The sequence below is a fragment of the Orycteropus afer genome, unplaced genomic scaffold (genome assembly GCF_000298275.1).
Source record: "Orycteropus afer afer isolate SDZICR_OR568_19922 unplaced genomic scaffold, OryAfe1.0 scaffold00063, whole genome shotgun sequence".
NCBI classification, from domain to species: domain Eukaryota; kingdom Metazoa; phylum Chordata; class Mammalia; order Tubulidentata; family Orycteropodidae; genus Orycteropus; species Orycteropus afer.
The window spans coordinates 1,619,343-1,642,247 of NW_006921650.1; the positions used below are offsets into that span (position 1 = coordinate 1,619,343).

The window sequence follows — 22,905 nt, forward strand, 5'->3', positions numbered from 1 at the left end:
TTCCTTTCTTAAAAGAAAAAAAGTCTAGAAGTCCAAACTCAGAGAGCTGGTTCTAGGGGAAGGCTTTCTCTCTCTCTCTGCCTCTTGGTCCTTGGAGGATCCCAGTGCAGGGGCCTAGGTCCAAAAGATATGCTCAGCTACCAGCTTTTCTTTCTTTGTGGCAGGAGGTCCACACCCCCACCCCACCCCTGTTCTCTTCTCTCTCTTTTTAGCTCTTGTAAGATAAAAGGTATTGCAGGCCCCATTAGATCAGATCAGGGCTGTGATGGGACTGTGTGTTACATCCCACACTGAATCGTCTTACACCTGAACAACTTATCACATCAGATCATATCATGGGGTATAATTACATATCTGCCACATTACATAACTACTAAACCACTGAGAATCATAGCCCAGCCAAGATGACAGAAATCTGGGGTTGGGGTGAGAGGAGGCACAATGCCATCCATGACACCAAGTAATAAAGCTCTCTCTTTTCCATATTTCTTGATATGGGGGTGTGTCTCTGAATCATTTGTTGATCTCCTTTACAGTCTCTTCAAACCATGGGTGTTTTAGTCCATGTAATCTAGTTAAGCAAAGATTCAGGTACCTTGTTGAAACATGAAGTGATTGAAAATGAACCTGTTGTAACCGTAGGCAAGTCAATGTAATGGTTCTGAACTTGGGTTGCCTTGGACAGAATTCTGTGCCCCTGTTTCCTCATCTCTAGAACAGTGTTACCTTTGTCAGCATTATCAAGGTTCTGAAGGAGATAATGCCTGTGAAGGATTTAGCACAGTAATGGGTACACAGAAAGTACTTAACAAATTTTGGGCTCTCACTTCTCTGTGAGAAAAGGGGAGAAGACAGAAGAGTTTTGAGGTTCACAAGAGTTACAGTTATTCAAAGAGCTATCCCTTTGGTCACACTCTTAGGCAACCTGTTCTCGAGAAGCAAGTCTCTGGACAACTGCCCCCACCTGCTAATTAGGAAAGTTTTATACACAGGAACCTGGAGAACAGACTTAGGTGTAGAGTACATCATTAGTGAGTTGACTGGAAATTATCAAGGCAGATAGCACAGTGGTGAGAGACACATAGTAAAAGGCTGCAGATTCTGGGCTCTATAAATTCAGAAGGGTAGGACTAGCTAGTGCATGGACAAACAAAGGAAGGAGAAGAAACACCCTCACAGAAGGGAGCAGTTGAAATCCACTAAAGGTCTGTCTTCTGTTTCACCTGGGAAAGACCATGTAGGAAGTGAACCCGTTTGAACATATAGGCTTTGCAGAAAAATTTTGCACAACTGGTAAGGGCGAATTCCTATACTAGCCACTGAATTTTATGTAACAAAATGTGGTCTGAGCTGTTTTTGTTGCAGACTCTTCAAATTCCTCCAGTATGGAAGTTCTCTTGATTAGCCACATTTTTTTCTGTAAATAGCAGAGGGGAAAAAAGGCGAGAACTCTGGGAAGCAAGATCCAGTAGATGCTAGAGACTGTCCCAGAGAGATGACGGAGTGTATCTGCTCTTCTTCATCATCTGTGGGATTGATGCTGAAATGGATCTGAACCAGTGCTCTAGTCTTCTCCTTTCAAAAAAGAGAGTAGGAAATCCTAGCGGTTCCTTAGGGTGCTACCAAGTTTGCGAATTGGACAGGGACTGACTACTAGCTACAGATAGAAGGGGGTCAGCTCTACCAGTGACTCTGCCACTCACTAGCCCTTCTGACATATTTTTTCAAGGTCTTCATACCCTTCACAGGCAGGTCTTTTCATTTATCTGTGCTAAACTTAAAAAAAAAATTTTTAAAAATTACTGGTGACTTATAAATGTGTATTAATGTCTGCTGACACAGTTTTCAACATGATGCTTATTCAGAATATCCCTAACTATCCTCAGATGTCATCAGGAAAGAGTTCATTCAGATTTTGTTGAGGAGAATTATTTTGAATTTTAAATTAATTTATGGAAAAATTGACATCTTCACAACATTCACTACTTTATTAATTTAATACATATAATGCTTGTATTTTAAATGAATTTGCAGGTACAATGACATCTTTACATTGCTGAATCTCCCTAAAAACAATATTTGTTTTGTTAGTATTCAGATATTTTATATTCTTTAAAATATATCTATATTTTTCTTCATTCTGGTTTTTTACATTTCATGGTAGGTTATTCTACTTGTAAAAAAAAAATGTATAAGATTTTTTGGTATAGTTCCATATGTCTCCTCTAAAAATACATCGAGTTGGATTATTGCTTTCTTTTGTTTTTAAAGATGCAAAAAAAAAAAAAAAATTGTCACACTGATGCTAGTATTCACAGTGGGCAATAACATTTTCTTGTTCGGTATCTGGTATTAGCCTGGCACTGAACTTAATCATTCCTCACCTACAGCCCTGTGCACAGAGTGGGCACTTAATAGAACCTTGGGAACCCTGTGGCTCTGGGTTCTTTGAGGTCCGGTGCAAATAGACAGCCTGAAAGAGCTTTCCAGGAGCTTTTAGTTAAATGGTGCTAACTGAGTCTTGTAATCTGTTCATTTGGAGTTGAGGGATAGAATGCTTTAGCAGTTGCGTATGTACTCATCTTTAACCAATGTTAACTACTTCATCTTCTGGTCTGTGTTGCAGATCAGACTACCATCACCATAACTTCATGGGGAACCAGAGCATTATTTTATAACTGACTGTAAGGAGTCTTTTGTCATTGTTGTTTTTGTTTAATTCTTCAGAGCTCTAGTCATGTTTCTTTGTGTCAAATCCTGATCTGTTTGATTCTGTTTTTCTTTATCTTAATGCATAAATAGTAGGGACAATTACCAATTGTCAGTTTCTGAAACAAAATTCCCCCCCAGCTCTGTGTGTATCATTAGAGCAAATCCGCTGGCTTCACTGCTACCATCCACTCCTCCTCCCCCTTGGAACCTGGGCTGTTTTACTTAAGCATAACATAATTATCCTAGCGCCACTTTCTCTCTCTCTCTCTGGCTTTTTCTCTAATTATCCTAAATAAAGGAGCCTTGGTGACACAACAGTTAAGCAATCATCCAGCTGCTAACCAGAAGGTTAGTGGTTCAAACTCATCCACCATCTCTATGAGAAAAAGACCTCGTGATCTCCTCTGTAAAGATTGCAGCCTAGAAAACCCTATGAGGCAGTTCTACTCTGCCATACGGGGTCACTTTGTATTGAAATCGACTTGAAAACTAAAACTCACTGCCGTCAAGTTGATTAGACTCATAGCAACCCCTCCTTGGGTTTCCAAGGTGGTATCTCTATGGAAGTAGATTGCCAAATCTTCCTTCCAAGAAATTAACTTGAGGGCACCTAAAAACAACAAACCTAAATATAATTCTGTCCTACCTTGCTTACTCCCATGAACAGCTGTCATTCTCTCTCTTTCCCTTCACTTGAAAATACAGATCACACAAGAATCAAAAAACCAAACTAGTTGATTCCAACTCATGGCAGTCCCATGTGTGTCAGAGTAGAACTGTGCTCCATAGGATTTTCAGGGTATCTTTTTGGAAACAGTTCACCAGGCCTGGCTTCTGGGTGGGTTTGAACTGCTAATCTTTCAGTTAGTAGTAAAGCACTTAACCTTTGCACCACACAGGGACTCTGTAGACTGCATAAGCTCTCTCTAATTCCTCTGCATACACTTTTAAATCCTGTTACCCGGCTTTTTCATAGATCACGCCATCTTTTGGTCTTTGCCTTGTGACAGTGGAAATTGTTGGCCATTTCACCTTCCCCTTCTGGAAGCTCCCTTTCTTGACTTCGGTGTCTGGATCACTATACACTGTACAACACTTCCTAGGGCTCTCTCCACTCTTGATTTTTATTCTTTTCCCACCCCATGTAAACTCCTGCTTCAGTTCGTGTAAATATGGTATGAGACCCTCAATCTGTGTCTAAATTCCTTAATTCCCAACTCACCATTCCATCACCTTCTAGATGTTGAACTCCTCAGGTCGGTTCCCAGTTGATCTCTTTTGCATTCATTACTCACCCCACCCCCCACCTCATTACCAGTGTAATTGTTCTAATCCTGGTCCTTATTATCTCTAACCTAGAGTGCTTTTTTTCCTTTTCAGACTGCTAAAGCCCTAATGGTTATCCCTGCCTCAGGGCTCTTTCTCCCTAATAGACTCCTCTCTCTGCTGCCTTGTTATCTTTCTGAGGGATGGATTCTAGTCAGGACACTCCTCTGCTCCAAAACTGTTTCCCAGCACTCCTCTCAGTGCACACACGTGCAGACACACACAGAGAGACCACCTCTAGAAGACAACCTCATTCATCAGGATGATGTTCTAAGCCTGCCGTGATTTGATTCTAGCTGTCTTATTTTCAGCCATCCTCTTTCATACTGCTTCCTTGCCATCTAAGATGAATTGCTTTGGTCGATTCCTTCATGCTGCTGTGATAAGTAGTGTTACGTAAGGCCTCTGGCTTCCTGCAGATTACCTTTGAACCCATGCTCCCTTGTCTTAGCTATGTGACCGCAAGCAGATTACATAGCCCCTCACCCATTTCAGCCTCAGTGTGCTTCCTAATAAAGCACAGAGAATATTACTACCTACCTCATGATGTTATGAGGATCAAAAGAGAATATTTTATAAAGCTTTTTCACAGTGTGTGGTACATAATAAGCACTCAGTATGTGCTAGTTGTTGATGATATTGATATTATCGTAATCATCATCCTTATTAAAATTTCACTTGACAAACCTTTATTGTGTCAGATGCAGTGCTGGATCTATTACCCGTGTAAGTACGGCACTTCCTTGCCACTGTGCCTTTATGCCATTCTCTGCCTCAATTACCTGAATACTAATTGCACTTCAGTAGCCAGCTAAAGTGTTAAGTCTTAAGCACCTTATCACCTCCCCAAAATACCTCTTCCATTCCAGCGAGAGAAATCTTGCCCTCCTTTGAACTGCCATGCAATTTGTCTGGACCTAAGCTCTTATCATATGTTATAATTATCTTTCTAATGTGCCATTTTCTGTATTTGTGAGGCCTGTAGTTATTGAACTCCATAGAGAATCTTTTCCTCTGCTCCCTGGCTGTGTCGTTCTGGGTATGTTGCTTTAATCTTTCTGTGCCTCAATTTCCTCTTATGTAAAATCAAAAATAAATTACCTCATGAGTGAATGAAAGATACCTAATACAGGCAAAGCAATACACTGATAGCCCATGCTTACTGAGTATTCATGACCTCTGTACCCTACTTCAGGAACCCTGGTGGCAGAGTGGTTAAGTGCGAACTCAGAGGTTGGTGGTTCAAACCCACCAGCTGCTCCTCGGGAGAAAGATATGGCAGTCTGCTTCTGTAAAAATTTACAGCCTTGGAAATCCCATGGGAGCAATTCTATTCTGTCCTATAAGGCCACTATGAGTAAGAATTGACTTGAGAGCAGTGAGTTTTGGGATTCCCTACTTCAAGCTCCTTGCAAATAGGAGTGTCTTCTCACTCATCTAGTGTTCTTATACTTCCTAGAACAAACTTTGAACATAATTGCTTATAAATATTTGCAGAGTAAATAAATGAATGAATGATAAAGTAGTAATGCATCTGTAATAGGTATATATGTCTCTTTAGATGGATCCAGGTATTAGGTAGTAACTAAGACCTCAATGACAGAATATACCAGAAAATACTGTAGAGAAACCAGTGTCCCCATTGTAAATACAAGATGCCACACTGAGCCAATTCTAGTATGGAAAATCCTACTTGCCAAAGTCTCCAGGAAATCATAGGGAAATGGTTTGTAACAAAATTGCACACACACACATACACACACACAACCTCAGTGTCTTCACACAGCCAGAGCTCTCTTCAAGTGATAAGGGATAAAAAGATATTGCACACAATAGGTGTGCCTGTCCGTTGTCTGCTGGTTTGGCTATCTTTGATCTCTGCAGAGGAGGAACATGTGTAAGGTACTGTGAATGGATAATAGACCCAGAGTCAGAAGAGCAGCAGGCAGTGTGCTGCTTAGCAATCAAGTCCTGGTGATGCCCAGACATTGGGTGTCTGATGATAAGCATCTTCCTTTGGTGCCTTGGAGTCTCATTTCCTTGCAGCTTGACTCCAAAGGCCCAGATTCATCCTCTGCATGTCCCCAATGTGCTACTTTGAATCTGTAGGTTCTTTCTTTCTGAGCCCACCAGAGGTAAACAGGTACATTGTTATTTTTTCCTAGTATCACTACTGTCTTTCTTTCCAGTCCTTCTGGTTCCTGCAGCTCTCTGAAGTGGATTTGACTTTTCCATCATCTTTGGTGATTAAAACTCACTTTGCCGTGCTAAAATAATTGTTATCCATAGACTGGTTTGGTGGGGGTTGAGTATAAATTCTCATTTTATTGCATAAAATATTAACAACTTTTATAGGCATTAGCAATGATCTTAATGTAATCAGTAACACAGAGATTCAGTACCTAAGAATTGTACTATTTAATAATGGTACCACTTGGATATGTAAAAAAAGTTTGTTGTAAGATTGCATGTAAATTATATAAAAAGTACCTCATAGTTACTGTCTGAAATAATATGGAAAATGGGAATTAGGAATCATGATTTTCAGTAAGCCTATTTGAGCAAACTCAGAATTCATGGGGGTCCTGGAGATGATGTAGTGAAGTGGCTCTTAACCCTGACTCACTTTAAAATTACATAGGAATTTTTTAAAAAAGGATGGATGCAGAAATTCAGATTTAATATGTCTGAAGTGGGCTCCACACATCATGACTCCTAAAAAGCTCTGTCCTGATTCTAACATGTGCAGCCAGGGAAGAGAGCCACCAATTTAGGAGAAGAGGGTAATAAACCAACATGTTAGGATTAACTTGAGCATGGCACTGACTCCTTTGCATTCACTATCCCTTTATCCTCATAATAAGAGAGGTGATTTTTAAATAGAGTACTGAGGTTTGGTCTTCATGTGCAATACACAATTGTTTCCTTACCTGCTACTGGCAGTACTTGGATGTGTATGCCACTGCATATCTTTTCTGTTCTTAAAGAAGATCCATATACACTAACTGCTTCCCATCGTACCCTTGGTGGAGATGGTGTTACCCACTTTTGAGCTTTTTAAAATCAACCTGCAAGCAAATCCAGCTCGGTGACTCTCCTCAGTTCTGCCACATAAAACTAGTTTTTAACTTTGAATTTGTATTCATTTTTGTAACTCTTTTTGCATTGCTTTTGTTTTTGTATGAAGAGAAAATCTGTGTATCCAGCAGCACACAGATGACCTGTTTTCTAATCCTGACTACCTTCAGCATGGTGGGTTTCATCTCTATATTCTGCCAACCTCAAAGAACTCCCCATGGGTCACGTGGAAAGAAGTAGGTGCAAATCCACAAAAAGCACAAGTGCTATAGACAGTCAGAGTATAGTCTTCCCTTATCACCTGCAAGTTATGGCTGTGCAGTCTCCTTGTGGCTGTATATTGAGCAGTAGAACAGCAGGAGACAAATGCCCTCATATGGACCAGAAGAACACACTTCTGCCTTCTGTGAACAGTCTGTGCTCTATTTCCTACTTCCAAAGGCCTTTCAATAAACAAGCAGCCAGATGGTCCAGGCTGTCGCAGTAGAGTTGTCTAGGAGAAGGTGATGGGCAAACCATGGTGGAACAGACAAGATCTGTGGCAATCTTTGCAGAAGCAAACTGACACCTACCAGTTTTAATGTATGGCAAGGGAGAGAGTCCTTTGTATGTTTTTAAGAACAAGTATGTCTTGATTTAAATTATCAGATTTGTAAAAGTAGAAAACCAATTTGATACAGAGAGTTAGTAGGTAGACATTTTTTTTTCTCTTTTTGCATCTATTAACATTTTATATAACTTATCTAATATACATAAGTATATAATGTATATGCATATCTAATATACTTATGTATATTAAATAAGTTATGTAAAAGTATTTTTCTTTACTGAAGTAGTATATGATCCATATAGAGAAAATTTTTTAAAATATAGGAAAAAAAACTATATTCCCACCACATCAAAAGTACTACTTCAGTATGTATCTCTTTTAAGTAGAAGTTGGGTTTTTTTTCCTAAAGGTGTACATGTATTTTTTTAAAATATTAGGATTTTTTATTTAATAGCATATGTTACACATTTTCCCACAATATTTTATTGTATGTATAGTATAATTGCATGAGCACACTCAAATCTATTTATCCCTTCCTGTGACATTAGATATTGAGGTTGCTTCTAGTTTTTATTTTCAGCTATTATGAGCAATGCTCCAAAGAAAAATCTTTTCACTAATTTATAGAAACCATTTTGTGAAGACATATACATTGGTTAATGGCATCAGGGAATCTAGCAAGAAGTAATTTTGTGTGATGTTGACCCAGCTTGTGCCTGTTATTACGAAGGCATCTGTTAAGCTACAGCACTCATCTCTAAGCACTGTGTCTGTAGTCTGGCTCCGGTGACGTCATTGCAGAGTCAATATTCTGGCCTATGCTACAGGTTAACCTTAGTTTTAATACAGAAATTTCATATGTCAGTGACAAGGAATAGTAAGCTGAAGTAGGGTAAGAAATGATTTAATTCTTTATCATAAATAATAGGCTTAGCTTCAAAATAGCTAGCTTAAAATTTCCTTTATAGTGCACTTTAAAGATTTCCACTGATGATCTCAGAGGTGTGGCACTCAGCCATTGTTGGAAAGAAATAACACAAGTTGTTCAAAGTATGGGCCGTAATTGATTTAATGCATATCTTTGCTACTCTAACATATGTTTTATCTTATATGAGAAGAACAATTCTGTTGTTGTTGTTGTTATGTGCCGTCAAGTCGGCCCCGACTCATAGCGACCCCTCCTTGGGTTTCCGAGGCAGTATCACTACGGAAGTAGGATTGCCCAACCTTCCTTCCGAGGAGTGGCTGGTGGGTTTGAACCGCCAGCCTTCTGGTTAGCAGTCAAAGTGCTTTTAGCCACTATGCTACCAGAGCTCCTAGAACAATTCTAGATCATGCGAAAATCTCTATCCTTCTTACCCGCCTCCTTTTCAGAGAAGCAAAATCTGCATTTCTTTATTTGGATACTAATTGTTTTTCTCTTATTCCTGCCTTTGTGCCCTTGGCTTTGAGCCTGTGGTCACAGTTGCTTGTGATCCTTGGTTTGTCATTTTCCATGTGAAGACTGAGAGACCTACAGCAATCTCTGATCTTTGCCCTCCTTCTGTTAAGGAAGTAGACTTCTTCACTCAAGGCATCCAAGGCAGTAATTGTGTTATGATTCAAACTCAGAATCACTCTTTTAAATGACGGTAGAAGGAATGAAACTACAGTTTCCTCAGGAAAAAAAATATTCTGAGCTTCCTTAAGAATAATCACCCACCTCTTCGTGATTCCCCTTACCATTACCGTTACTTAGGGCCCCTTCAAACTCTTTGATCCTAAATGTTTTCTTTTTCTGTTTTTCAGGCAGGAGGCTCCCAGGTGATTTTCACCAATCCTTTAGAAATTGTCAAGATTCGTTTGCAAGTGGCTGGAGAGATCACTACTGGTCCTCGAGTCAGTGCTTTGTCTGTCGTGCGGGACCTGGGGTTCTTTGGGATCTACAAGGTAACTCTTCTTTGAAATTAGGAACTGTTGATCTGCATGAAATTGATTTCTTACATTTCGACACCTGGAGGAGATGTTCTGCTGGAGCACACTACTGGCAGTGGGGCACCCTGATGCCTATTAGAAAAAGGTGCCCCTTCCTACAATCTGCCAAAAACTGTCCTTGTAAATACACAAATCCAGGGGGAGTAGGATGTGAGTGGCACCCACTAGAGTTGTTTAGCACATAGCTTATGGCAGCAACATTTGTTGGAGCTTTCTTTGGATCTGTTACTGATCTAAAGACCTGCTTCATAGTGCTGTGTTTCATGACAGACAGACACCAGGATCATAAGGCAAATTCTTTTTAGGAACTATAATGAGCTCAGTGTAAGAAGCCCATATGGATTTTGCGATTCCCATGGATTCCAGCCTTGTCTGTGATTCCAATATATATGTATGTTTTAATTATTATGAATCATAACTATCTTTCAGAATCATCACACAAGAAAATTTGTATAAGATTCTTGAAACTTGTTATTCACATTCCTGTACCAAAACATTGTGCTTGGAATATTCTAGAAGTAGATAATATGTGCCTAGTTATAAGACTGTATCAAACTTAAGTGGCTGGATCATTTACCTGATCATATGCTCATCTCTTTTGCCAACTGTATACGTGGTATGGCAGAGGCATCTGACCTCCTCTTAACTTCGCAAGGTGGGAAGAAGAATCAAGATCAACAGGATAAGGCTGATTCCTATGAGGTGGAGGGAAGACAAACTTCCACCCTCCAACTTTTTTTACCAGTTCTGACACCAGCTGTCCCTCCCATAGCACTCTCTACTCCTCTGCTGAGTTCAGTATTTCATTGCAGGGCCACCCAGAACTCATAGACCATACTCACAGTAATAGGGTTTATTAGTAAAGTAGCAGGTTACAATTTAAGATCAGGAAAGACTCAGGATACAGTTCTACTATCAGGACAGCCTCTTCTCAGACATGTCCACAGGCAGGCCTCTCCCTGGCCTTTGGCCCCTTGGGGCTTTTGGGGTCCAGATGCTACCATGCTCAGCCAAGTGTTACAAAGCTCTTTATCTCTGCCAATAAGTGCCCAAGCACACCATGCTATACCAGTAAGCCTTGGCTCAAAATTGCTCAGCTTTCTTACTTTATTAGTTGGCAAGCTTAGCTCCATCAACAGGTGCTCAGAGGCACCCCACTGCACAAACAAATCTCCTGTCCAGAGATACTCATTCTGTCATGGCCATGCTGCACACCCACTATAACTGCCTTGCTTCATGAGCTGGTAAACCCACTGTGTTGTCTCATGCCAGTCTTCTGGTTCTGCTGCCACTGTTTCTGTGCCCCTATTTCTTGCTGTCTGATGCTATTTCCACTGTTACAACTCTTCTCTTACAGGTATAGGAGGTTCTGAGCATAGTGACTGTGGGTCAAAAAGACATGCTCTGCTCTTGTCTTTTTTTCTTGGTGATACTGGTCCCCAACTCTATGAACAAAATATGGAATGATGCAGGAAGCATCAAAAAATATGGAAAGTATACACAGAGTCACTGTACCAAAAAGAATGGCTGATGTTCATCCACTGTAGGAGGTGATATATGATCAAGAACTAACGGTATTGAAGGAAGAAGTCTAAGGTGCACTGAAGGTATTGGCCAGACACAAAGCTCCAGGAATTGATGGAATATTCATTGAAATGTTTCAACAAATGGATGCAACGCTAGAATCACTCACTCATCTATGCCAAGAAATTTGGAAGGCCGACTAAGAAGAGATCTATACACATGCCTTTATGATTCGACAAAATGTGGAAATTATCGAACCATATGATTAACATCACACAGAAGTAGAATTTTGGTAAAGATAATTCAAAATGGTATATTGACAGTAGTGTGTATATATATATATTATATATATATGTTTACGTTATGTGCCATCAAGTTGGACCTGACTCATAGTGACCCCTCCTTGGGTTTCCAAGGCAGTATCAGTACAGAAGTAGATTACCCAACCTTCCTTCTGAGGAATGTGTGTGTGTGTGTGTACAGTAGTATATTGACAGGGAACTGCCAGGAATTCAAGCCCGGTTCAGAAGAGGATATGGAATGGGGGATATCATTGTTGGTGTGAGATGGATCTGGCTGAAAGCAGAGAATACCAGAAATATGTTTACCTGTGTTTTGTTGACTAGGCAAAGGCATTCAACTGTGGATCATAACAAATTATGAATAACACTGCACAGAATGGGAATTCCACAGACTTAATTGTGCGCAGGCAGAACCTGTACTTGGACCAAGAGGCAGTCGTTCAAGCAGAATAAAGGAATACTGCATGGTTTAAAAGGTGTGTGTTGAGGGGGAGGGGCTTGGATCCTTTTACCATATTTATTCAATCTGTGTACTGAGCAAACAGTCAGACACTGAACTATATGAAAAATAATACAGGCTCAGGATTGAGGACTCATTAACAACCTGAACTATGCAGATGACACAAACTTGCTTGCTGAAAACGAAGAATTGAAGCACTTTCTGACTACAGCCTTCAGTATAGATTACACTTCAACATAAAGAAAACAAAATTCCTCACAACTGAACAACATGAATGAGCAACATGATGATAAATGGAGAAAATAATTGAAGTTGTCAAAGATTTCCTTGTCCTCAGATCTGTAATCAATACAGTACTCATGGAAGGAGCAGTCAAGAAATTAAATGACATACTGTGTTGGGTATATCTGCTACAAAAGGCCTCTTTGAAGCAAAATTCAAAGCAAAAATGTCACTTTGAGAACTAAGATGTGCCTAACCTAAGCCGTGGTATTTTCAGTTACCTCATATGCATGGGAGAACTGGACAATGAATAAAGAAGACTGAAAAACTGATGCCTTTGAATTATGATTTTTGTGAAGAATAATGAATATACCATGGACTGCCAGAACAACAAACAAATCTGTCTTGAAAGACAGCATACAGCCAAAATGTTCCTTAGAAGGGAGAATGGTGAGAGAAGGACAGCATCATGCATGGTGGAGTAGAGGGTCAGTAGAAAGAGGAAGACCGTCAACGAAATGGATTGACACAGTGGCTACACAGGGGACTGAAGCCTAGCAGTGATTGTGGGGATGAAGCAGGACCAGACAGAGTCTCATTCTTTGTAAACAGAGTCTCTGTGAGCCAGAATCAATTCGATGGCACTTAAGAGCAACATCACACATAAAATAAAATGTTCACTTAACAGTTTTTCCAAGGAGAAGACTCAAAACACTGTTTCATGGACAACTTGATTAAATATGTAAGGATTTAGAGGAAAAAGCCTTATGTCTACTTAAAATATTTTTTCATTATTTTTGTTTGTTTATATACAGATATAGACAATCACATTATATATATTGATAAATTGCTTTTTTCTACAGTCACATATCAAGAAATATTTTACGCAGATTCTTGAATCAGTGACTCGATCAGCACATAAGCCCCTTTTTGAATCGTCCATTAACATTGCTTTGCAGAGTATGTCATCTTCATTTACCAACTAGTACAAGAGGAAGCACTTCTGGATTCCATGTACAATACTGTCTCTGGTGATCTGATCCCACAGACATACACATTAGGGCTGTTTTTTCCCCCATTCCCAGTTCCTCCTGATGTAACTTTTTACCACATTGCTCTGTAGAACAATCTTAAGTAACTGCTTCAACATTCAGTGCCACATTTGTAAGATCACACTCCAGAAATACTTTCTTACCCTTTCCTTTTTACCTTGAGTTCTTCAGATGACCTCTGTATACATCCAGAGTTAGTATTAATTGAGGTTGTTTCAGCCTAGTCTGCCTTCCCCAGATTGTACTCATGCATCTCAAGGTCAAGTGACTGGAATCTGCGACTTTTTGTAAGGACCAACTATAACGTGATGCTTTCCTTTCTGGAGTTAATTTTGGGGGAGATGAAACTTGCCTTATATTTAGGCACACGTGGTATTTAGGTATAAACATTCTAATTTTTAAAGTAGCACTTAAATGTGCAATCTGTGATTGTGCAGTGTGAGAAACTATTGTACAGCTATTTCATTTACCAGTTTATTACCCAGCTGTAAGAACTAAATCGTATTATCATGAAGCATAGCATTGATCAATTTGAAGAAGAATCCTTTTTTCTAAATTTTTAGTCACTTGCAGTGTATATAACATGATATAGCAACATGTCATTTTGACAAGATGCCAAGCAGTCTTTCAGCTGGTTGTCTGGTAAAAAGCACTTAGAAACTATGGCAATGACTGTTATTGAAATGTCTAGATGAATAAAATGGTAGAACTTGTTTGCTGATATAGAAACAGAGACTGTTAAACTACCTGCAAATGATTGGAGACTGCGACTTAGTGCTTTTCATCTTTACAGTATTTTCTTAATTTTAATCCCTTTTAACACTGCTTGAAAGTAATTAGTTTTCTGATTTTGTAGCTAGGTAAAATATAGGCTTCCAACCATGGTATCTGAGTTGAAACTGAGGCTCAGAAGTTCCTTGTTTCCACTTTTGTGCAAAAATTGCTTTCCTGAAATTAGCAGGATTGCTCAAGTTTGAGCAAGAGACCTCTCGCATATAAAGTTAATTACTAGGCTTGGTGTTTAATCTAGTTCAGAGGCATTCCATGGGGCTTGGTGCTGCCTTACAAAAAACTGCTTTTTGGTGTATCGGTAATTACCAAGTGACTTTACGAACTCCTTGTGCTTTTAGAACCTTCATTTTTTGTACAAGGGTGACCTGGCAGTCTCCTCCCCTCTATTGGTCATGAGCATCCACTGAGTTCTCTGAGGTCACCTTTTACCTGTGATCCTACACTTCCTTCAACAGATGCTCATTGCTCTGGTCAGGGCACCTTTCAATCTGATTGGCTCTTGTATTACTATCCCAGCTTCTAGCCTCAAGCTTTGTTTCTTGTGAAACCTCTCTTCCCAGTAAGTGTGTTTAGGCCTGCAGTGTTTAACTTCACCCTACCCCTCTTATGTCAGAAATCATTCCATCAATTTAAGATCCGTTCTTTTAGGGGCATCCCAACTTTTAAAACTGCTGTCTACTTTTGAAAGAGCTCTGGTGGCATTGTGCCTAAGACATCTGACTGCTGACCAGAAAGCTGGTGGTTCAAACCCACCAGCCACTCCTCGGAAGAAAGGTTAAGCGATCTACTTCTGTAGTGATACTGCCTCGGAAACCTTGGAAACCCAAGGAGGGGTCACTGTGAGTTGGACCTGACTCAATGGCAGTGGGTTTTGGGTATCTGCTCTTGAAAAATCAATCATTGAAAACCCTTCAGAGCATGGTTCTACTCTGACACACGTGGGGTCTCAATGAGTCAGAGTCAACTGCAACCAGTTGGTTGGTCATGTAGCTTAGTATATTTTTATTCCAAGATACACTTTTTAGTAATAAAGCTTTTCTCCCTTTCTTGGTTGAATGGGGCAATGCAGATTACCTGGAGTGACCTGATACTTTTAGGCCTGGTATGAGGTCTGTTCCCTTTAAAGAGAGAACTACTGTCTTAGTGTTAGTTGGGACAGGTAATCCTCATTCTCCTTCCCTAGGTCCTTTGTTTGCTGTTGTTTACATTACAATATCAGGCACAGGAGGGACCTGTGGTTGGCTCTGTAAGTGTGTTTAGGCCTGCAGTGTTTAACTTCACCTAAATTGGATTTAACCAGATTTTCTATTTTTCTCCTGAATTGACTTGCAAAATAGGGAACTATTCTATGACTTTCCAATAATGGGTAATTAGAATACTTGCTGTAGAAACATTTACAACTGAAAAAAAAAAAATAAAAATAGTGGATGTGGTAAATATTTCACATTCCTGAGGTTAGAAATAGTTTAAAGCAGAGATGGTGAACTAAGTAAACAGAGCCCCCCATCTAAAAGTAACATTTCTAAGGATTTAGTTAAAGCACCCGGTAGGTAGGTGATTGAAGAAAAAGTAGAATAATTAATTGCCTTTGAAAGACTGTTTCATTATGATGTAGTTTAGAAGGGGGAAAAATCTGCAACTTATACTGCTTGTCTTAAGAATGTATGGCTAACTTTGTTGTATTGCACAAGCCCTTATAATTGTTGCAAAGTGATGTTTGATTTTAGGTAAAATACAAGAGCATGTTTTTTAAAAAATCAAGCCATTCATAAAGATGTATAAAGGAAAGTAAAATTCTCCTCACTCTACCCCTGACCCCACTTCATCCTCTCTTCAAAGGATAATAACTGTTTACTTTCTGTAGATCCTTTAAAAAAATTATTTACCTCTATTAATATTTCTCTTTCTCTATGTCTTTCTCTAGAACACAAATTTTACCCATACCAATATCAATATTGCATGTGTGTGCTAACACAAATGGGATCATTCTCAGCACACAGTACATCTTGATGCTCTTTCCTAGTTTTATTTTAGTAATTGGATTTAAAAAAAAAAAAAGTTTTTTTTCTAAAAAGTTCCCTCTTGATAGGTATTTATGCTGTTTCCAGTTTGGGAAAACAGTTTATTATGAGCAATATCATGGTGAACATCTCTGCATATATTCTAACATACTTTTACATACTTTTGTGAACATATTCAAATAATAGATTTCTAGCCATAAAATTGTTACTTCAAGGGGCATGTGTATTTTGCACTCTAAAAAAGTTTTCATCACTTTATCTCTTTTATCTTAGTGTAACATATGAGTACTTACAAGAATAATTTCTTGATGTATCTGCTAGGGTTTGTTTTTGTTTTTTAATGTGTTCACAGCCTGAAATTAAGGAAGTAACTGGTTAGTCATTATTTTGAGAACATACTACCATGTTAATTGCCTAACTCCAAGGAGACATTATATAGTTTTACCATAGTAGCTTTGTCCCCCTTCTACTTCACTCAATTCTATCCCCCTCCAGCTCTGTGACAGCCTCCAAATGGGCTTCTTTATCTTGACTTTAGATTCCCTCAAATTCATTTCCCCAGCCAGCATGATCTATTTAAAATGTAAATCAAATGAATTCCTTAGCTAAGCACATGTTTGCTGGAAGTTGATTATCTGCCTAACACTGTTCTCATCATTTAGGATGTGGCTGGAAAAACCAAGTCCATGTTCCTAGGTACTGGACATAGGAAAATGAATAAATAAGACACACTTCATCTGATGGGGACAGTCAAATCTTTAGAATACAACATATGTACAAATGGGAAATACTATGAGAGGGCTGTGCCTAGGGTTCTAAGGGAGATGGAACCGACTTATCCCAAGAAGGTGTTGAAGGCTTTCTGAGGGGGGAATGGCCTAAAAAAAAATGAATCTTGTTAACCAGGTAGCATAATCAGGTTTGTTCTGTTTGAGGAAGGATAATTTGGTACCAGTGTTGAGAACGCTATGTGGAAGAGCAAAATTGAAGGCACAGAGCCTAGTTAGAAAGATATATGTAGTTTGTCTGTTGGGGGTTGTTGGGGGAGGATGGCAAGGAGGAAGGGATGAGGGAATCACATTAATGTAAACTATGGCAGTACAGTCGGGATGGGGAAGTGGGTATATTTGAAGGAAACTTAAGAGTTAGTCTCACAAAATCTTAGAAAGTGATGAAAGAGGGAAAGTAAGGGAAGATGGATGACTCCCAGATTTCTGGCTTGAACACTAACTTGGGTGGTAAACTTTAGAATTTCAGAATATTTGAAGAACTGCATGGAATCTTAAAAGTTCTTTTCTTCAATGTTATCTTTATAATTGAGATATGGAGGCCCAAATGGGATTTGGCTAGGTCTAATGGTAGGTGGCAGGTCAGGCTAAAATTAAAACCAAGAGTTGTTCTTGCTATCCCATACTGAATGTGAGGCTGGAGCTTTGCAGAGGTATGGGTACTATAGATGCTTTTCTAAGAGTCATGTATGCATGAAGCTATGAGAGTGGATAAGATTTCCAAGCTGATAGGAACCAATGATGGAACTCAGAGACCAACCACATTTACGTGGCTGAAAGAAGTATGAGTGGAGAAAAAGAAGCTGCTCTCAGGTGGAAAGTTGGAATGAACAGTGTTGGGGGAGCTAGCAGAGGAAGGAAAGATGAGGAAGGAGAAGAGTCAGTGGTATCATCAAGTGCTGCAGAGGCCAGAGGGGATGAAGACAAAGGAAATACCTATGAACTTAAAAAATGGAGGTCAATAGCTACCTTTAAGGGATCCATTTAAGTAGAAAGACAAAAGCAGAAATCCGTATGAAGAACAAATAACTGGTGAGGAAATATAATCAGCTACAGACCACCCAACCTAATGGTTTTACTGTGAAACTAAAAAGGCAAATGGTACAGCAGATAGAAGAGAAAGTAGAATTGAGGGATAATGTCAGAGGGAGGATGAAAGATCTTCTGTTTCAGTTTTGATGGGGGAACTATGTCTGTCTATAGACAATCAGAGGAGGAAGAGTCACTGTTGGTGGAAAGATTTGAAGTATCTGGAGACAGGAAGATTAAATATGGCTCTGGAACTTTCAGGAAGCAAGAGGAGACAGGGTCCAAAACTAAGTGAAGATATACCCCAGAGAAGTAAGCTGACTTTTGTCTTGAAGGCATTTTCCAAACACCTGAACTGAGCATTAATTTTTGAAGCCTCACTGGGTAGCTAGGTACTAAGTAAGCCAAGTAAGTCTAAAAGAACAGGGCTAGGATTAAGGTGAGGCACAGAGCATAGCCACAATATTTAAGGAGTCATTCCATTTTAGGTACCCAAACTGTACCTGCAGGATTCTGATAGCGAATGCCTTCTTGAGGTTTATACCTTAAGCGCCTCTCTTGCCTCACCCTATTTTTGGTCCAGCAGAAGATTCTTTCCCATAAAGCTGTGATCTCAAAGGACTACACCTTTGTTGGTGAAAGAGTAAAATTAAAATGTCCCCTCTCACTACACTGGGCTGCAAGGAAAACTGGGAAAATAGAGGGGAAGGGGAGGCAAAAAATAACCCTGTCCTAAGCATCACGAACTTTAAGATAACCCTTACATGACTTTGCAGGCTGAAATTTGTATTCCTTGGGTGATAGGAAAATCTTACACTGGGAATTTATATTTAAATAATATTGAATTGCTAGCACCCCAGGTGCCTGACAAAATCAAACACAGGTCCTCTCTAGAGGAACCCACCATCAACCCAGACCTCAAAGAATTGTGATAGATAACATGCTGAGGAAAGTGAGCAGCTCAGTCAACAATCTCAGAGCACACGTGGATGTGAGGCATTTTAAGAAGAGTGAAACAGGCAGCAGCAGTTGAAACCTACAAACATTTATTTAAATCATCAGAAATAGAAAATGACTTTTTTTTTTTATTTTAAGAAATTTAAAAGAATGAAAAAAGTAATGATTAAATTTTAAATACATTAAACAGTCTTTAACAGCAGATTACACACAACTGAAGAGAGAATCAGCAAACTAAAAGATAAGGGAGGAAATTATTTAGAGTGCATTCCTGAGAAACAGTTTGAGAAAGTATGGAGAATGTTAGGTGGTCTAACAGGTATAATTAGAAAACTAGAGGGAAAGAATATAATGATTGAAGATTTTCCAGAAAGCCACAGATTCTACAAGTGGGAGAAATAACAATAACAATAACCCACATTAAAAATATCTGGGTGAAACTGCAGAACACCAAAGCTAAAAACAAGCTCCTTACATGGCTAGAGAGAAATGCACATTGCCTTCAGAGGAACAACATCTGAACTGACAGCTAACTTAGAAATGAACAATCAAAGCCAGATGATAGTTGAATGGTACCTTCTGTGTGCAAAATAATAACCTTTCTATGGTTTAGAGTTAGATTCCATAGTCTAGATTTCTATACTCGCAAAAATATCTTTCAGGAGTAAGGGTGAAATAGAGACATTTTTTAGACTAGCATAACTCAGAAAGCATATCCTCAATAGACCCTTTAAAAAGAAAAAGTCACGGCCATCGGGTTGATTCTGACTCAGAGTGACCCCCATTGGGTTTCTAAGGCTGGCAGTTCAAACCCACCAGCCACTTCTCGGAAGGAAGATGGGGTATAACAACAACAAATACATATATATATGTTGCTGTTGTTGTGTGCCATCGAGTTGGCCCCGACTCATAGCGACCCCTCCTTGGGTTTCCGAGGCAGTATCATTACAGAAGTAGATTGCCCCGTCTTCCTTCCGAGGAGTGGCTGGTGAGTTTGAACCGCCAGCCTTCTGGTTAGCAGTCAAGTGCCTTAGGCACTATGCTGCCAGAGCTCCTTATACATATATAGATAGATAGATTCTTATAATAATTTTTTAAGCTAGATTAAAAACATGACAGTGTTAAGGTAATGGTTGCTTGTAATCTAAGTGTTCTAAAGTGCATGTATTTTTCAAGAGGATGATTTTTAAAAAATAGATTGTGATAGGTAAGTATGCATATTAAAATTTCTAGGAGAAAGAAAAGACTTAGATTAGAAATAGGCCATGGAATTTCCAGACTGAGGATGGGGGGTGAGAAAGAAAAGAGAAGAAAAATTGAAAAGGTAGAACATGTTTTATAGATCAGCTTTGTGACGTTGACATGACTAGAAGCTTGGAAACTAAAATTCCATGAGGTAAAATTTCATGCCACTTACAGGATTTCCAACCCATCTAAATGATAATTATCATCGATGGCAATGCAACGTGCAATAACAGGACAATGGAGAAATAACACTGACAGAGGAGTGACATTTCCTACAGAATACCTGGAGTTGCCAAGATGATTTTGTTAGAATTACAATGTGAACTTAAGAAGAAACCAATATCCTAAAAGTCCCTGGACTTGAGAAACCAAATAATAGCATGAAAATTTTCCATTCAAACTGATGTAATTTTGACGTTTGTTCACTGGTAATGTGTCTTCATTTGCTGGCTGGTTTATTTGGTTATAACACTAGTGACACAATGGCATAACAGTGACATCACTTGGCACCAGTGATATTTCTCAGCAAAATGCAGAAACAACTTACTCGAATTCCAGGCACATGGTGCATAGCTGTCCCCTGACTGTGCAGGAGTGGCACTGCCCAGGGTCTTTGTATCTAAGGGTTAATTCACTTGAGGGAAACCAAGAGGAATGCTTAGGGATCAAGAAATGACATGCTACCCATTGTTTGTAGCTCCAGGATCAAAATATACAATTATACATGCCAAATAAATTCTAAACCTGTAAGGTAGGGAAAGAGGGGGTGGCTCTGACTACAGGTGCCAGAAGCATTAAATAACCTTCTCAGACAAGGTGTAGCACTGTTGTCTTGAATGCTGCAGGGTCCCCCAGTCTGGCATTTTTCCTTCATGTTAGACAATGTGCATTCACTGCAGGAGTCTCTGCTAAGCCTCCGTCTCCCAGACCTACTGGCTCCTGGTGCCCAGCCCAACACAGAGGTGCCTTTGTGAGTGTAATTACCTTTCCCTCTATTAGAAATAGTCTGTTTAGAGCTGTATTTGCAGGTACAGCTAGAGTAAGTAGAAATTAGCATGCGAAAAGACCTGCCCTGCCCTGCCTCCTTTATCAGCACCATCCTTCAGGACTGGCTTTTTTCTCTGGGTTGATTGGTCAGGTGTGATACCATCCAGGATGAAGAGTTTTAAAAGATGAGAAGGAAAAAAAGACATTGATGATATCTGTGTATGTGTAAGACGCAAATTCTGTTGTGTTAGATCATTGGATAGTTTCATGCCAGGCTGAGCTGCCAAAGGGAACACTGAGTGGGTGATCCCAGCAACTTAAGAATTGATTAAAGCTCCCTTGGGCTTTCAACACAGTGTCCACATCAAAAAGACATGAAAAGCAAACTAAATGATTTTTCTCTTTTTTTTTTTTTTCTTTTTTGCCATGATGATACTGTGGCCAGTGTCTCTGAGCCTTTCTAATTGGCTTGTGTCGATTGTGGACTATTAACTTGAAATTAAATGAGGCCTACCCTTAAAGAAGCTTTCCTAGACTTTCAATTGAATGATGATGGAGAGACCTTAGGATGATACAGAATTGGAATAGAGCCAGAGTCAATTATTAAACTAGATCTGAATGTTGATCCAAGTTTATTTACCTGTAGCTCTATCATGAGGTCCCTTCTATTTTTCCTGACTTTATATCAGTGGGCCTTTTATTTTAAAAATATTAATCATAATTTCCCCTCCTAAGAGAGAGTTCTTTAATGGAGTCAAGTATGTTAACAAATTAGGTTAAAAATTAGGTGATTTTATTTTGCATGTATTTATTTCCCCCCATGTAATTTTACTGTGTGTACAAAGGAAATTCAGGAGAAACCAGGGAATGTCTCTCTTCCTGGAGAGCCCACGAAAAAGATAGGCAGGTAAATATGGGGATTTTCCTAGAGGGCAGGAACTTTTAAAGATTTATTTCAAGTGGCTTACACTTTGTAATTTATTAATTTTTTAATGGCCAAAGTCATTATTTCTGTGTTGCTGATGCAGACTCTTGGGCACACAGAATGTTTCCCTTTATTACAGAGTTGCCTGTTCAGAATAACTGCTCTCTTACTAAAAATTATACATTGGGTGAGGAGAATTCAAGTCAAACAGGTTGATGTTTTGCTGTAGGACTGGAAAATGGGTGTTCACCACTGAGGGAAGAATTTATCAAGGAATCTGGGAGAGAAATACTTTCACAGTTGGAACTTTAAAAGCCTTTTTAACATCCTGCTTCCCTTTTCATTGTGCGGGAGCAACAGGTCAGGTATTGCCTAAGGCAGCCCTACAAATTGGCACCTGCCTTTGTGCTTGAGACCTAAAGGAAGTGGTGGGGAAAAGGAGGCCAGAGAAATTTAATAAGTCTGTGCCTTTTTCTCCAGCCTCTTGCAAAGGTAGCTTTCCCTGGGAGCTTGGCTTTGATGCCTGGGGTGTGAGAGGCAGGCGAGGGGCCACCTCCTGACTCTGAGGGTCATTTGCCGCAGGGAGATGCTGAGCAGGTGCTGGGCTGTGTAACCAGGCAGGGGCAGAGAGAGGCTGGGAAGCCCCACAACCTCCTCTTGCGTGTATACTGCAGTAGTCAACTTTATAAAGGACTTTCACAGTTATTACCTCATTTAAACATTAACTCCCAGGTCCAGGGACGAAGGGAGCCTTTGATAGTTTTCACAGGTGAGAACAGAGCTTGATTCCTCCTAGTGCTCCTTAGTGGCAGAGGGGACAGTTACACCAGGTGCTCTCCATACCACAAGTCAGTGGAGATTTGCATTTTTAAACACTTTAATTTGCTGGTAAGGTTGTTCCCCTCTGGAGCAAGGGTGGCTGTTCCACAAGCCCTCTCTCTTCCTTGACTTTTCCTTTTCT

At 39.6% G+C, this 22,905-nt stretch overlaps 1 protein-coding gene across 1 annotated transcript in view; it reads left to right on the forward strand.

Moving 5' to 3' along the window:
• The window catches only part of SLC25A13 (solute carrier family 25 member 13), a 281,715-nt gene that overhangs the window by 239,838 nt on the left and 18,972 nt on the right, over positions 1 to 22,905 (forward strand). The window contains exon 14 of the mRNA XM_007939784.2: positions 9,455 to 9,595. Within this exon, the coding sequence (XP_007937975.1) occupies positions 9,455 to 9,595 (141 nt within the window). The remainder of the gene's footprint in view (positions 1 to 9,454; positions 9,596 to 22,905) is intronic.